The 12,504-nt window shown below is 35.7% G+C and overlaps 2 protein-coding genes across 2 annotated transcripts; one reads left to right on the plus strand and one right to left on the minus strand.

The window, feature by feature from the left end:
* LOC147542225 (G-type lectin S-receptor-like serine/threonine-protein kinase B120) lies at positions 1-5,039 on the plus strand. Its single transcript, XM_086636534.1, has 8 exons — positions 1-60; positions 782-2,493; positions 2,762-2,872; positions 2,970-3,196; positions 3,281-3,491; positions 3,588-3,825; positions 3,916-4,066; positions 4,526-5,039. Exons 2-8 carry the CDS (start codon positions 1,188-1,190, stop codon positions 4,832-4,834), a joined length of 2,553 nt encoding a protein of 850 aa, XP_086492660.1. The 5' UTR covers positions 1-60; positions 782-1,187; the 3' UTR covers positions 4,835-5,039.
* Positions 5,040-6,272: 1,233 nt separating this feature from the next.
* LOC147542226 (G-type lectin S-receptor-like serine/threonine-protein kinase At1g11300) lies at positions 6,273-11,743 on the minus strand. The gene is made up of 7 exons (XM_086636533.1): positions 10,185-11,743; positions 8,338-8,445; positions 7,830-8,011; positions 7,437-7,647; positions 7,008-7,248; positions 6,745-6,895; positions 6,273-6,638 (listed from the first exon to the last, which is right to left on the minus strand). Exons 1-7 carry the CDS (start codon positions 11,569-11,571, stop codon positions 6,345-6,347), a joined length of 2,574 nt encoding a protein of 857 aa, XP_086492659.1. The 5' UTR covers positions 11,572-11,743; the 3' UTR covers positions 6,273-6,344.
* Between the last annotated feature and the right edge of the window lie 761 nt (positions 11,744-12,504).

The following is a 12,504-nucleotide window of genomic DNA, read 5'->3' on the forward strand; positions in this document are numbered from 1 at the left end:
ACTTTGAAGCAGTTGAAGAATCTAAAACAGCAAACAGATGGGACAGCAAAAAGTAAGAGGGTGTTTGATTTTTCAACTTATTAAGTGATTTTCACTTAATAAGTGTGGGCCGGCAATTTTAGGTCGTTTGTTTTTTCACTTAATAAGTGAATATCACTTGTAAGTGGGGTCAAAGTAAGTGCAAAAAAGTAAGCTCCAACTTGAAGCTTATTTTTTTGCACTTACTTTGTAAGTGCTAAAAAAGACATTTTTATCCTTCTCCGAATATAATAATTACCAATATGATTATAACCCAAAAGAAAATCTTAAACAATTGATAAGTAAAAAAAAAAACTTTTTATGATTTTAGCGATGACACTTTTCCTTCTCACTCATCCTTCATCTAAGCTTTTCTCTTAAATTTTTTCCACATCTCTTCCTTCATTAGTCACGAAACCACCCAAACTCCATGATGCAACGTAAGTTCTTTCTCCTTCATACTTTTTAATTATTTGAGGTTAATATTTTCAACACAAAATATTCATAAACCCTAATTCTCTTGTATCTAAACTCGCGAGCACAATGAATTAGTATGAAATACTAATATATAAATACTTTTAAGGTCAAAATAGACAATTTCTCATTTTTATGACATTTAGAATTAATATAAAAACAAAAATCAAGCACTTAGAAGTGATGGAAAACAAACGCCACAACACTTACAAGTGATATCACTTACTAAGTGATTATCACTTACTAAGTGGTAGCACTTACAAGTCCTAAAAATCAAACACCCTCTAAGTCCAAACACTTTATTTCAAGTCAAACGAATGGAAATCAAGTTGCAGGAAGCAGTAGAATAGGAAGAATATATGGGATAAAAATAAACGAGGGAGGAAAAGAAGCGTGTGGGCGGTTGGTTGATCTAATCGTCATTTTTCAATGACCTAAATCCACCAACAGAGACATTTCAACTTTCATTCTCTTGTCATTTGTTCCCTTTATTTGACAATCTTATTAAACAATCATATTTCTTATGTCTCTAATTAAACCCTCTTCTTTCTTAAATCAAAGATTCAAAGTTAGTCAGTTCATTATTTCTAATACTTTATCATCTCTACCTTCTCCACTTATTCTTTTACAACTTATTACTTAATTCTGGGTAATCTTGTGATTTCTCAAAACTTGATTCAAACCCTTAATTGAAGATGGGTATCAATCAATATTGCAGAAATCTAAAAAGGGTATCATCATTTCTTACTCATCTCTTCTTATTTTCTTACTTTCTTTCTCTACAACTTACTTATGCAGTTAATGAAACAATAGTACTAGGACAATCAATTAAAGATGGTGAAACTATTATCTCTAATGGAAAAATCTTTGAATTAGGGTTCTTTAGTCCTATAAATTCAACTAGACGTTATGTTGGAATTTGGTATTATAAAATTCCTGGAAAAAATGTTGTTTGGGTAGCAAATAGGAATAACCCAGTGTTAGATTTTTCTGGAATTTTGAGGATTGGAAATGATAATAATTTGCATATATTTGATGGTAATGGAATATCTCATTGGTCTACAAATACTTCAGATATACCTAAAAGCCCTATAGCAGTTCTATTAGATTCTGGAAATTTTGTTCTTGCTAGAGAGAAAGATGTTGATGACCCTAATATTGAATTCTGGCAGAGTTTTGATCACCCAACAGATACTTTTTTACCTGGAATGAGAATAGGGTCGAGAAGTGAACATGATTTTGTTTCGTGGAGAAGAGAAAATGATCCTTCACTTGGGTCTTTTAGTGCAGGAATGGATAATCGAAGATCACCACAAATTTTGATATGGGAAGGTACGGAAAGGATTTGGAGAAGTGGGTTATGGAATGGGCAAAAATTTATTGGTATTCCTTCGATGAGATCTCAGTATTTATATGGGTTTAGGCCTGTACCGAAAGATGGAGAAATTTACTTCACTTATACATTGAATAATGGGGCTCAACTCATGAGACTTCAACTTAGATGGGATGGACAATTGGTCGAGCATCGATGGGATCGAACCAAACAAGAATGGAGTGTTTTTTGGTCTCAAAACATTACTGGATGTAATCACTATAATACATGTGGGAATTTCGGGAGTTGTAGTATGTCGAATGATAGACCAGTTTGTAGTTGTCTTCATGGATTTATACCGAAATTGAAAAACGAATGGGATAATGGAAATTGGTCAAGTGGGTGTATTAGGAGAAAACCTTTACAATGTAACCAGAACAATACTGGAAACATTGAAGCAGATGGGTTTTTTGGGTTGGAAAGAATGAAGGTGCCTGATTTTGCTGAAGTGACACAAGGAATTGTTGAGTCTGACTGTCGAAATAAGTGTTTGAAGAACTGTTCGTGTAAAGGATATGCCTACGATAATGGAATTTCTTGTTTGACATGGAATGTCGATTTGGCTGATATTCAAAAGTTTCAAGACGGTGGATATACACTCTATATTCGCCTCAACAAGTCCGAACTTGGTAAGATCAATTTATAGGATTCGAGTTCAATCTAGTGATATTGTATGATGTTTCTGTTTCCTTGCACTGGTATTTTTGTTACAACCCATAGCTAACAATTCCGTTCTTGAATTTATGTTTGTGAGGTTTGTATCATAAAAATGAGCTTAAGTTGTTTTTTCTATCAAAATAAGTCTTATGAGTTTTATTTAGTTATGTTCTTGCTTAGATTATAATGTCTACTAATACAGTAGAAGCTAAAAATGAAGCTATTCCGATCTTTATGCAGATGACAAGAAGAAAGTATCGAAAATCATAATCATAGTAGCTGTCATCCTCTCTGCAGTATTCTCAAGTATATTTGCTTTCTTGTTGTGGAGAAAAAGAAATAATCTGAAAGGTACACAATATGATTCTTATGAAGCTTTCATTTAGACTATTTAATCTTGCTCGACGGAGAAGGATTCTCATTTCTTGTCATAAAATTGTCTTTTCAGGTTGGTGCAGAAAGGAAAACAAAGTAATAGAACCAGTTAACTTGACCAAGAGTAAAGAAACGAGTAGAGAAATGTTGAGAGACTTCTCGGGGGAAGAGAGTAGAGAAGGGGAAGAAGGAAGTGGGCCGGAACTACCACTTTTTAGCTTTAGCATGATAGAAGCTGCCACAAACAATTTTGCTCTATCAAATAAACTTGGTGAAGGGGGTTTTGGTCATGTTTATAAGGTAAGTTTGGATTTCTTTTTTTTTGTTCTAATAATGGAGAATCAGGGAGTTTTACTGAACAATTAGGTGTTTCACTTTTTGTAGGGTATCCTACCTTGTGGAGCAGAAATGGCTGTGAAAAGACTTTCTCGGAAATCAGGACAAGGGCTAGAGGAGTTCAAAACTGAGATAATTTTAATTGCCAAACTACAACACAGAAATCTAGTTAGGATTTTAGGTTGTTGTATTGAAGAGGAAGAGAAAATGTTGGTCTATGAATACATGCCTAACAAAAGCTTGGACGCCTTCATTTTCGGTTCGACCTTTACCCCATTTAATCATTCTAATTCTGAGATTATTATCCTTAGTTTAATGGAAAGTCAGGCTGATCTTGAGTGAACTTTTTGAGCAGATTCAAGGAAACAAGTTCTATTAGATTGGCCAAAACGCTTCAATATCATCGAAGGAATTGCTAGGGGGCTTCTTTATTTGCACAGAGATTCAAGGTTAAGAATAATTCACCGAGACCTAAAGGCTAGCAACATTTTATTGGATGGAGAGATGAACCCTAAGATATCAGATTTTGGCATGGCGAAGATCTTTGGTGGGAATCAAAATCAAGCAAATACAACGAGAGTCGTTGGGACATAGTAAGTATCGAATAAAACCAAACATAAGAGTTTACGCTTTTTTTCATGACTAGTTTTGATACTAACGAAATTTCTTGATGAAATGTGTAGCGGCTATATGTCTCCAGAGTATGCAATGGAAGGGCTGTTTTCTGTGAAGTCCGATGTCTACAGTTTTGGGGTACTACTTCTGGAGATAGTTTGCGGCAAGAGGAACTCATATTTTAATCATATGGAGAGATTCCCTAACCTTCTTGGACATGTAAGTTTGCATTAACCAATCAAAACAGGTAGCCTCAGTTTTTGTCATCATGGACAATATGGGGTATCTCCCCACAAGGACACAAGGGGTCAGATACAATGAATTGAAAAAGACCGGTCCAAGTGACCGTACATCTCAAAACTTTCTTCTTTTAATTTGCCTCAACATTTAACCATTCTTATATTACACACAAAGACGTTATCTAGGACTGATTTTATAGACCTAGCACGTTTATGCACGTACGTACAAGATGCACATAAAAATCTTACTCTATACCCTCTGAAGCGATTGCAAGTATTAGGCACGAGTGTACGAGTATCTTAGTAATCCGACACGGGTACTTGAATGTCTAGTATCCACCACGAAAGAAGTTACGATAACGAGTATCCATATTACTTAGGTTAAACTTAATAGATTAAAACTAGAACTGATGGATGCGACTCGGTACTCTTTTCTCAGGCATGGCAGCTATGGAGTGAAGGGAGAGCAATGGAATTAGCCGATACATCTATACAAAATTCTTATGTTCCATCGGAGGTAGTTAGATGCTTACATGTTGGACTTTTATGTGTTCAAGATTCTGCAGTTGATAGACCAAACATGTCATCTGTTGTTCTGATGTTAGAAAGTGAAACTGCTACTCTTTCTATACCAAAACCACCAACATTTACTATTCGAAGAAGTGCTACAAATACAGAGATGGGTGTTGAAGAACATGAAATTGTATCGACAAATGACGTAACGGTTTCAGTAATTATAGGAAGATAGAATGGCAACAACCGAGTAGAGTAAGAAACTGGGAAGTTTTGATATCGATAACTAGGAATTTAAGTTATTAGACATACATTTGTATAGCTTTCTATGGAGTGCAGTTCAGACTCATTTTAGTGACTTTTGGTATCAGCTTTTTGTATATGATTAACAGATCCTTGTTATTTATGAACATAGAAATGCAGGATAGAATTTGAATTTAGATTTTCATTTTTTTGACCTTTTTGGTTTGGTTTAGATAATTTCAATTCAGTTGCTGTTTGTAAATTTACAAGTTTTTCTAATTCATCCCTTGCTTTATACCAATTACACGTACCGTTCACAGTCGTAATCTAATTTGTCTGGAGGGAGACTCGGGCTCGACTTTGTGAGGCCCGATCCACGAGTCGCAAGAGCCCAACCACAGTCCCAAGTAGATCTTGTGAGGTCTGATACATGAGTCATAAGTACCCAACCGCAGTCCCAACTAGATCTTGTGAGGTCTTCTCAACAAAAAAAAAGATCTTGTGAGGTCTGATCCAAGAGTCGCAAGAGTCCAACTGCAGTCCCAAGTAGATCGTGATTTACTCACGAACTGGACTGCTTAGTGTCGTCAAGTGTTGCATCCGATATTAGATTATCACATTCTTAACGGATGGAAGATTCATCACGTAAATTTGACAAACCAGTTTACTAGAGACGTTATCAGTCTCTTCTGCTAGGAGCTTCAGAATTCAAAAGCTTGGTCGGGTCATGTCGATCTCTTTTTTGTCGGACCAAGTAGCATTTTCACGAACTGGACTGCTTAGTGTCGTCAAGTGTTGCATCCGATATTAGATTATCACATTTACCAATGGAAGATTCATCACGTAAATTTGACAAACCAGTTTACTATAGACGTTATCATCCAGCAATTGGTCTCTTCTGCTAGGAGCTTCAGAATTCAAAAGCTTGGTCGGGTCATGTCGATCTCTTTTTTGTCGGACCAAGTAGCATTTTCGTAACCGTAGAAGGATATTTCAGCTTTTGCAGCACTTTTGGCAACTCTGCATGTAGTGCTCTAGGCTATGCTTTTCATTACAAAAGTCCGCTAAAATCTACAGATTTCAACTCTCGAGTTCTTTGAAGTGCTTTGTGGGCATTCTAGCAAGGTTTTGTGTATTTCGAGCTACATTCTTTTGGGCGACTTCAGAATCAATCCTGCAACACTTTTGGCTGTGCGATACTTACGCTGACACTTTACAATGTACCCTTACTGAACTTATTCTGCAACTTAAGGTAACAGTCTCAAGGCACTTGCAGCTATGCTCCTGCAGCACTTTGAGCCTCAGCTGAATGAGCACAAGGTTTTGTCTTAATATTAACTCTCATAATTCCATCCGACAACAAAATTGGTGTTGACCTATTTTAATTTTCCGTTAGCTGGAAACTAACTATATGATGTGGGACTATTATAGATAGCTAACATATACTGACAGTAAATATTTAATACTATGGGGCATGAATGTACATCAAAAGAAATAACAATTTAGCGGCCTTCGATTTGTGTAATAGTTACATAGTTAATGGAACCTGCAGGAGAAGATCTTTGGCTCAATGAAAATGCAGGTTGGGTCGGAGAAGGAAGAGTTGCAATTTCACTATTAAGCATGGAGAGTGTTGTAGACATAGTTGGTCTGTCATTTGCATATTCTTGAACACACAACAACCCGACATGAATGCATCTCAATATTTCAACCTCATCAATTATTATGTCATCAGATGACAACAATGATGGATCGATTAGCAACCGAGCCATGTTTTCATTCCACAGCTGCCATGCCTGCAAATATTAAGACCATATGATCATATAAACTCACTACTACAAGAAGGATTTACAAATATTCTTGTACAGTATTCTTTGTGTAAAGAAATCAGAAAGCACTTACATATGGCAAAAGGCTTAATGATAGCTCGGGATGGTCAAAGCTAGTGTTCCTCTTTCCGCTCACAATTTCTAGTAGCAAAACTCCAAAACTGAAAACATCCGATTTTTCTGAAAATTGACCTTGCATTGCATACTCCGGAGACATATAGCCACTGCATTTGATTGTACAGAACGCAAGTTTCAAGTTCTTACAATCTTACGAAGAAGAAAAGTTTGAGAAATGTGACGATAAAGAGTTACATCGTATAGAAACATTGTACTTACTATGTCCCAACCACCCTTCTGGTATTTGCTTGGAGTTCATCAGTACCTCCAAATATCCTCGCCATTCCAAAGTCCGAAATTTTGGGATTTAGTTCTTCATCCAAAAGAATGTTACTAGCTTTGAGGTCTCTATGGATAACTCTTAATCTTGAATCTCTGTGAAGATAAAGAACCCCTCGACTTATTCCCTCGATGATTTTGAATCTAGTCCTCCAATTTAAAATTGTTTGTCCGGTTGGATCTGATCAATACACCAAAGACAACAACAACAACTTATATATATGTTTATACACACTACTCTTTAAAGGAATCTCAACCATCGATAACATTTTATTTAACACACACACACACACACACACACACACACACACACACACACACACACACACACACATATCAATTAAGGTCAGGAGGAAACTTCGATCATACCAAAGAGAAAGGCATCCAAGCTTTTGTTGGGCATGTATTCATAGACCAACATCTTTTCATCCCCCTCAACGCAGCAACCCAAAAGTCTAACAAGATTCCTATGCTGAAGTCTTAATATGACTCTAACTTCATTCTTGAACTCTTCTAAACCTTGTCCAGAGTTCACTGAAAGTCTTTTTACAGCTATTTCTTGTCCGTCCATAAACTGCCCCTGAACATGACACACATGCATGCATCTATTAAAGGATATGTCATCGCATTATTATGATACATCAGAGCAGGATAAGAAGAGGTATCAAAGGGTTCAAATAAGGGGTGGTGGGGTTTGAGCAAGGATGCGGAACTCAGACCGTATCAAAGATGTATCATTAGTACAATAGTTCAAACTCTTACCTTGTACACCGGACCAAAACCGCCTTCGCCAAGCTTATTAGCTTCACAAAAGTTGTTTGTAGCACTTTCTAGCTTCTTCAATTTGAAAATGGTTAGATCTGAGCCGTTTGTTCGAGCCGAAGATTCCCTATCGCTGCTATGAATATCGTATAACAATAGTTCCATCTCTTTATTCCGATTCTCTGATTTCATAGAAATTCCGGATGAAGCTAGATAAGTATATGCCTTAAACATTTTAGAAAACATTTCGAGAGTTAACAAAAAAAAAAAAGAAGAAACAAAAGAAAGTTAATTGTTCATAAAAGCATTGAGCCAAAAGCCGAAGTCCAAGCCAAGTCAATTTAAAGGTTATCCTGCATAAGTTTTCTGAGATGTGAAAAAAGATTATATAAAGTATCGCCGGTTAAAATGTGAACTACGTCGATTCTGGGGCTATACTTGTACTCAAGTTCGGATTCTGACTCTTGGCTTTAGCTCTAGCTCTCTCTAAGAGATTCAGATATGTTACCTCTCGGTTTGACCAACCACCTCCGGTAAAAGTATGTCGTGATGCCGATGGTGAGAATACCCATAAGTACTGTAACTATGACAATTACCTTCAACATATTCTTGTTATCTGCACTGAAAAATGGGGTAAAATTTAGACATGTTCTGTAACAAATGATGTTTCTGTTAGAGTAAAATTTGAATCATATCTTTCATTAAGTTAAATATTTAAATGACTCATTTATCAAGATGATAATTCATATCCGAAAGAGGGACCGGGAATACTCGGATAGTCTATATGATCATGTATATGGAGCCCTACATGGGTTATGTGAATGAGGGCAAGCATAGCTTAATCCATATTTCCCACTCATTTAATAATTTAGAACTGATTAAAATCGACTGCAATTGTGTTCTAGATAATATAAACCTATGCAGAATTGCTACAACAAGAAAACAGTGTCAATTTTTCATTAGGGACTGACGGCACAACAAATTTATTTAAACCCAATGTTGGGACAACATGATTACAACGAGTCAACGAGATTTTTTTTTAAGGACACGAGTTTTCCAAATAATTTTATTTATTTTTAGAAATTTAAAACTTTAGCAAATAACCAAACCACATAAATAGAACCTCTACTTGTATAAAATGTCAATTACTAATAATAATATGCTAAAGGTTATATTAATAGTATTACTTACCAATAAAAGTTAGAAATTTGCATTGGATGCTCTAAACTAATAAAAAAGAAGCTTAGCAAATATTAGTATAATTGGCACATAAATTAGGTAGCATATTCCCTTAAAAAAAACGACGGTCCCACATGTTAATGGCATCTAATAGCTAATAATAATATTTTACAAAACCTCAGGAATATAATATGTCAATTACTACTTTCAAGTCTCAACCACTACACAATGACTTCCAACAAAAAAAAAAAACACTACACAATGTTTTAATCTTTTATGCAGCCCTCGTTTGCTATCTTCAACTATGGTAGTCTTGAAAAAGAAAAAAACTACGGTACCCGTTGAATTTTAAGTTGTCTTTTCTGGTGTAACTTGCAAACGGATGACAAATCACACGATTGAATCCACTCCTAATCGACCCCACCCCCAAATATTTCTTGCTCAATTATTATTTTTTGTTTTCTTCCATTTAGGTTCTAGTTGAGTTACATATTTTGTTGGCGGCTAGATCCATGGTAGATATATCCAATATCTTTTTATATATGAGTTATTTAATGGTCAAATAAATGGCCCCCTTGTTTATGACCAGCAGCAATCTAGTCATAAACTAGGGAAAATTGAAGAAAATAATACTAAAAATTATAAATCAAAAGAATCAATTGTTATAACGTTCAAATGATAGAGTTCTTCAAATAAAGAAAATAAGTACAGTCTCTTACTAAAATATAAATGGTCGTGATTTCTGTAACGCCAGCCTTTTCACGAGCTATTAATTAAGAATTTGGATTATAAACATGCTTAATTTGACATTAAGTTGACACTGATATTCAATACTCAATAGAACTATAGAAGCCGAATTGAAATTATAGGGGGGCTGATATCTTGGACTATCAACTCACCCTATAAACATACTAGTAACAAAGGTCAAACCATTGTAGAACTTCTAACTCTATTAAATCTTGACTCGTTACAGGCCAAATTTTGAAATGTCGAGTTACAAATTACAATGTCAGTTGGTAGAGCGTAAAGCCCTTAACCTTGTCATTATTGGTTTGTACCCAAGCTCACAGTAGGTGCAACTATTTGTATGAAAACGAAACTCTAAGTGTGTCTATCGATTCTATCGCATTAAATAAAGTGTACATGAAAAGAAATGAAGAGTCCAGAGTGATTTACCGAGTTCTGAATTGGCTACACGAATATGAAGATCTCCCCCGCCTAAAGGGAACTTCTGAATGTCAATCAAATTTCCACCCCAAATCATACACCCAACTCCATTATCATACCAATAAGCTAAACATGAACAATTCTTCAAACATTCTTTCTCACACTTCTTCTCATCACTAGCTCTTTCTAACCAATACCCAAAATCAGGCACCTTCATCTTCTCCATTTTCAAGAACCCGTCTTCTTTCCCAATTTTTAATCCGTTATTACTACTACTACTACTACTACTACTACTACTATTATTTGCTTCGCACTGTAATTCTGTGTTTCTAGTACACCCGCCGGACCAGTTTCCTCTATTCCATTCTTCTTGGTTCTTCGGCTTATACCCTCTAATACAAGTACAAGGTGACTTGAACATATTACAATTTCCAAATGGACCGCACTTGTTGTAATACTCACATGAATCATCTTTAACCGAATAAATCTGAACAAATTTCTTATTTTCAACATCCAACATTTCTTCGAATAGTTCACCATTATGATCTACCTTTATCTGTCTCAAAGAACCATCACCATAATGATAAGTTAGATAAACACTATCATCTTGAGGATCTTTACTTAAATGAAATCCATCAGAATAAGCATTATCCATTGCTGGAACTCCGATAAAAATCTTATTATTCCAAGGTCCACTTCTCCATATGCGTCGACGAAAAGCACCCAATAATACAATCTGTGGAATGTCTGTAAGTTCAAGACCTGCACTAAAATCCCCAGGTGAAGGGTCTAATTGTGTTTTCCATGACCTAATCTGAATTTTCTTCCCTGTTTTTTTACTACCACCAATTTTCATAGTTGGAAGAAAAGTATCTGTTGGGTTATCAAAACTCTGCCATAAGATTTTTCTATCATTTGCTTGTCTTAAAACAAGATTTCCAAAATCAGATAACTCAGCAAATGAATTATTATAATAAATATGAGAAATATTAGTAGTCCAAATAACAAATCCTAATGAATCATCAAAAATTTGAAGATTACCATCACTTCCAATTCTTAAAGTACCTGATGATGGTGATGAAGAAGATCTCTTTAATGGGTTATCTCTATTTGCTACCCAGACAACATTTAGTTCAGGAATGTTGTTGTACCAAATCCCTATGTATTTGTTTGTAGAATTACCAGGGCTAAAGAACCCTAGTTTGAAGATTCCTCCTGAAGAGATTAGGGTTTGAGAGTTTGTGATTGGTTGGGTAGACGAAAGAATAGTAATTGTGTCATTTGTTGCAGAAATGAAGTTATTAATGGTGATTACCAGTAAGGTGAGTGAGAAGAGAAGAAAAGGATGATGATGATGAAGGTGAACTGTTTGGGGATTATTACCAGTAAGAATCATGATTCATTTCTGCTTAAACATGGGATTAATGATTTTCTCCAGTTGGTGTTCTTGAAGAGAAAACCAATGGAGATAACTGTGGGTAGTTGGTGAAAAGGAAAAGGACAAGTTGCTATGCTGGTGCAACTTGTCTCCTACCAATGTGAAAAGCCCCATAGGTGAGATGCCTGATAACCGGGTTTGTGTTCTATTTTCTTAATTTATAGTATTAGTATTTCTTGTTTGTAATAAGAGTGAAGAAAAGACCCAAAGTCCGCTGGTCAACCCGCGTCAAGTCAACAGAGAAGTTGAATTCGAAGGAGGTCTATTTTTCAAGTCCAGACTGGAGGTCGGTACGATTGTCCTAGACACCTTAAGTTCTGTCCCGACTCAAATACAATCAGGTTTACTCTTAGGCCATGTTTGGCGCGCGGGAATCGCGTGGGAATGGAATGTGATTCCTGGGAATCACAATCCTGATATTGTTTGGCTCGCGAGAATGCAGTGGGAATCCTATTCCCGGGGAAATAGAATTCCCTCAAAATGGGGTAATAGCAAACCCAGGGAGGGGGGTGGGATTGTGATTCCCATTCCCGGGAATGCTTTGTTTTAATATTTATATACCAAATTATCCTTAATAAAATATTAGAATGACTATTATTAAAATCGTCCTCCACACAATATCACAACTAAAAAAATTAAAAACCTATGGTTAGCCACCACCATAGCAATACTTTCTCTCGCTCAAATGTAACTCTTTCTCCCTCTCTAGTTTTTTTTCTCTTCTCTTGTTTTTTTTTCATTACAATCGATTTCATAATGTTTAAAAAGAAAAAAATTTAGCCATGACCTTTATTTATTTTAAATAATTTTTTTTTAAATGGTCAGCGTCCCTCGAACCTTTGACCTCCGAAGTAGAAGATTATACCTTTTACGACTCCAACCAAAGGTTGT

Source organism: Eschscholzia californica, unplaced genomic scaffold (genome assembly GCF_041429995.1).
Source record: "Eschscholzia californica isolate CP2 unplaced genomic scaffold, dmEscCali1.0.p SCAF_4, whole genome shotgun sequence".
NCBI lineage: Eukaryota > Viridiplantae > Streptophyta > Magnoliopsida > Ranunculales > Papaveraceae > Eschscholzia > Eschscholzia californica.

Excerpts from the sequence above, each read along its gene's own strand:
- LOC147542226 (XM_086636533.1), bottom strand. The coding sequence starts at position 11,571 with ATGATTCTTACTGGTAATAATCCCCAAACAGTTCACCTTCATCATCAT. Across the intron at positions 8,446-10,184 it reads TGTAGCCAATTCAGAACTCG|ATAACAAGAATATGTTGAAG; the intron begins GTAAATCACTCT and ends TTTTCAGTGCAG. Across the intron at positions 7,648-7,829 it reads GTTTTGGTCCGGTGTACAAG|GGGCAGTTTATGGACGGACA; the intron begins GTAAGAGTTTGA and ends TGTCATGTTCAG.
- LOC147542225 (XM_086636534.1), top strand. The coding sequence starts at position 1,188 with ATGGGTATCAATCAATATTGCAGAAATCTAAAAAGGGTATCATCATTT. Across the intron at positions 2,494-2,761 it reads CCTCAACAAGTCCGAACTTG|ATGACAAGAAGAAAGTATCG; the intron begins GTAAGATCAATT and ends ATCTTTATGCAG. Across the intron at positions 4,067-4,525 it reads TCCCTAACCTTCTTGGACAT|GCATGGCAGCTATGGAGTGA; the intron begins GTAAGTTTGCAT and ends CTCTTTTCTCAG.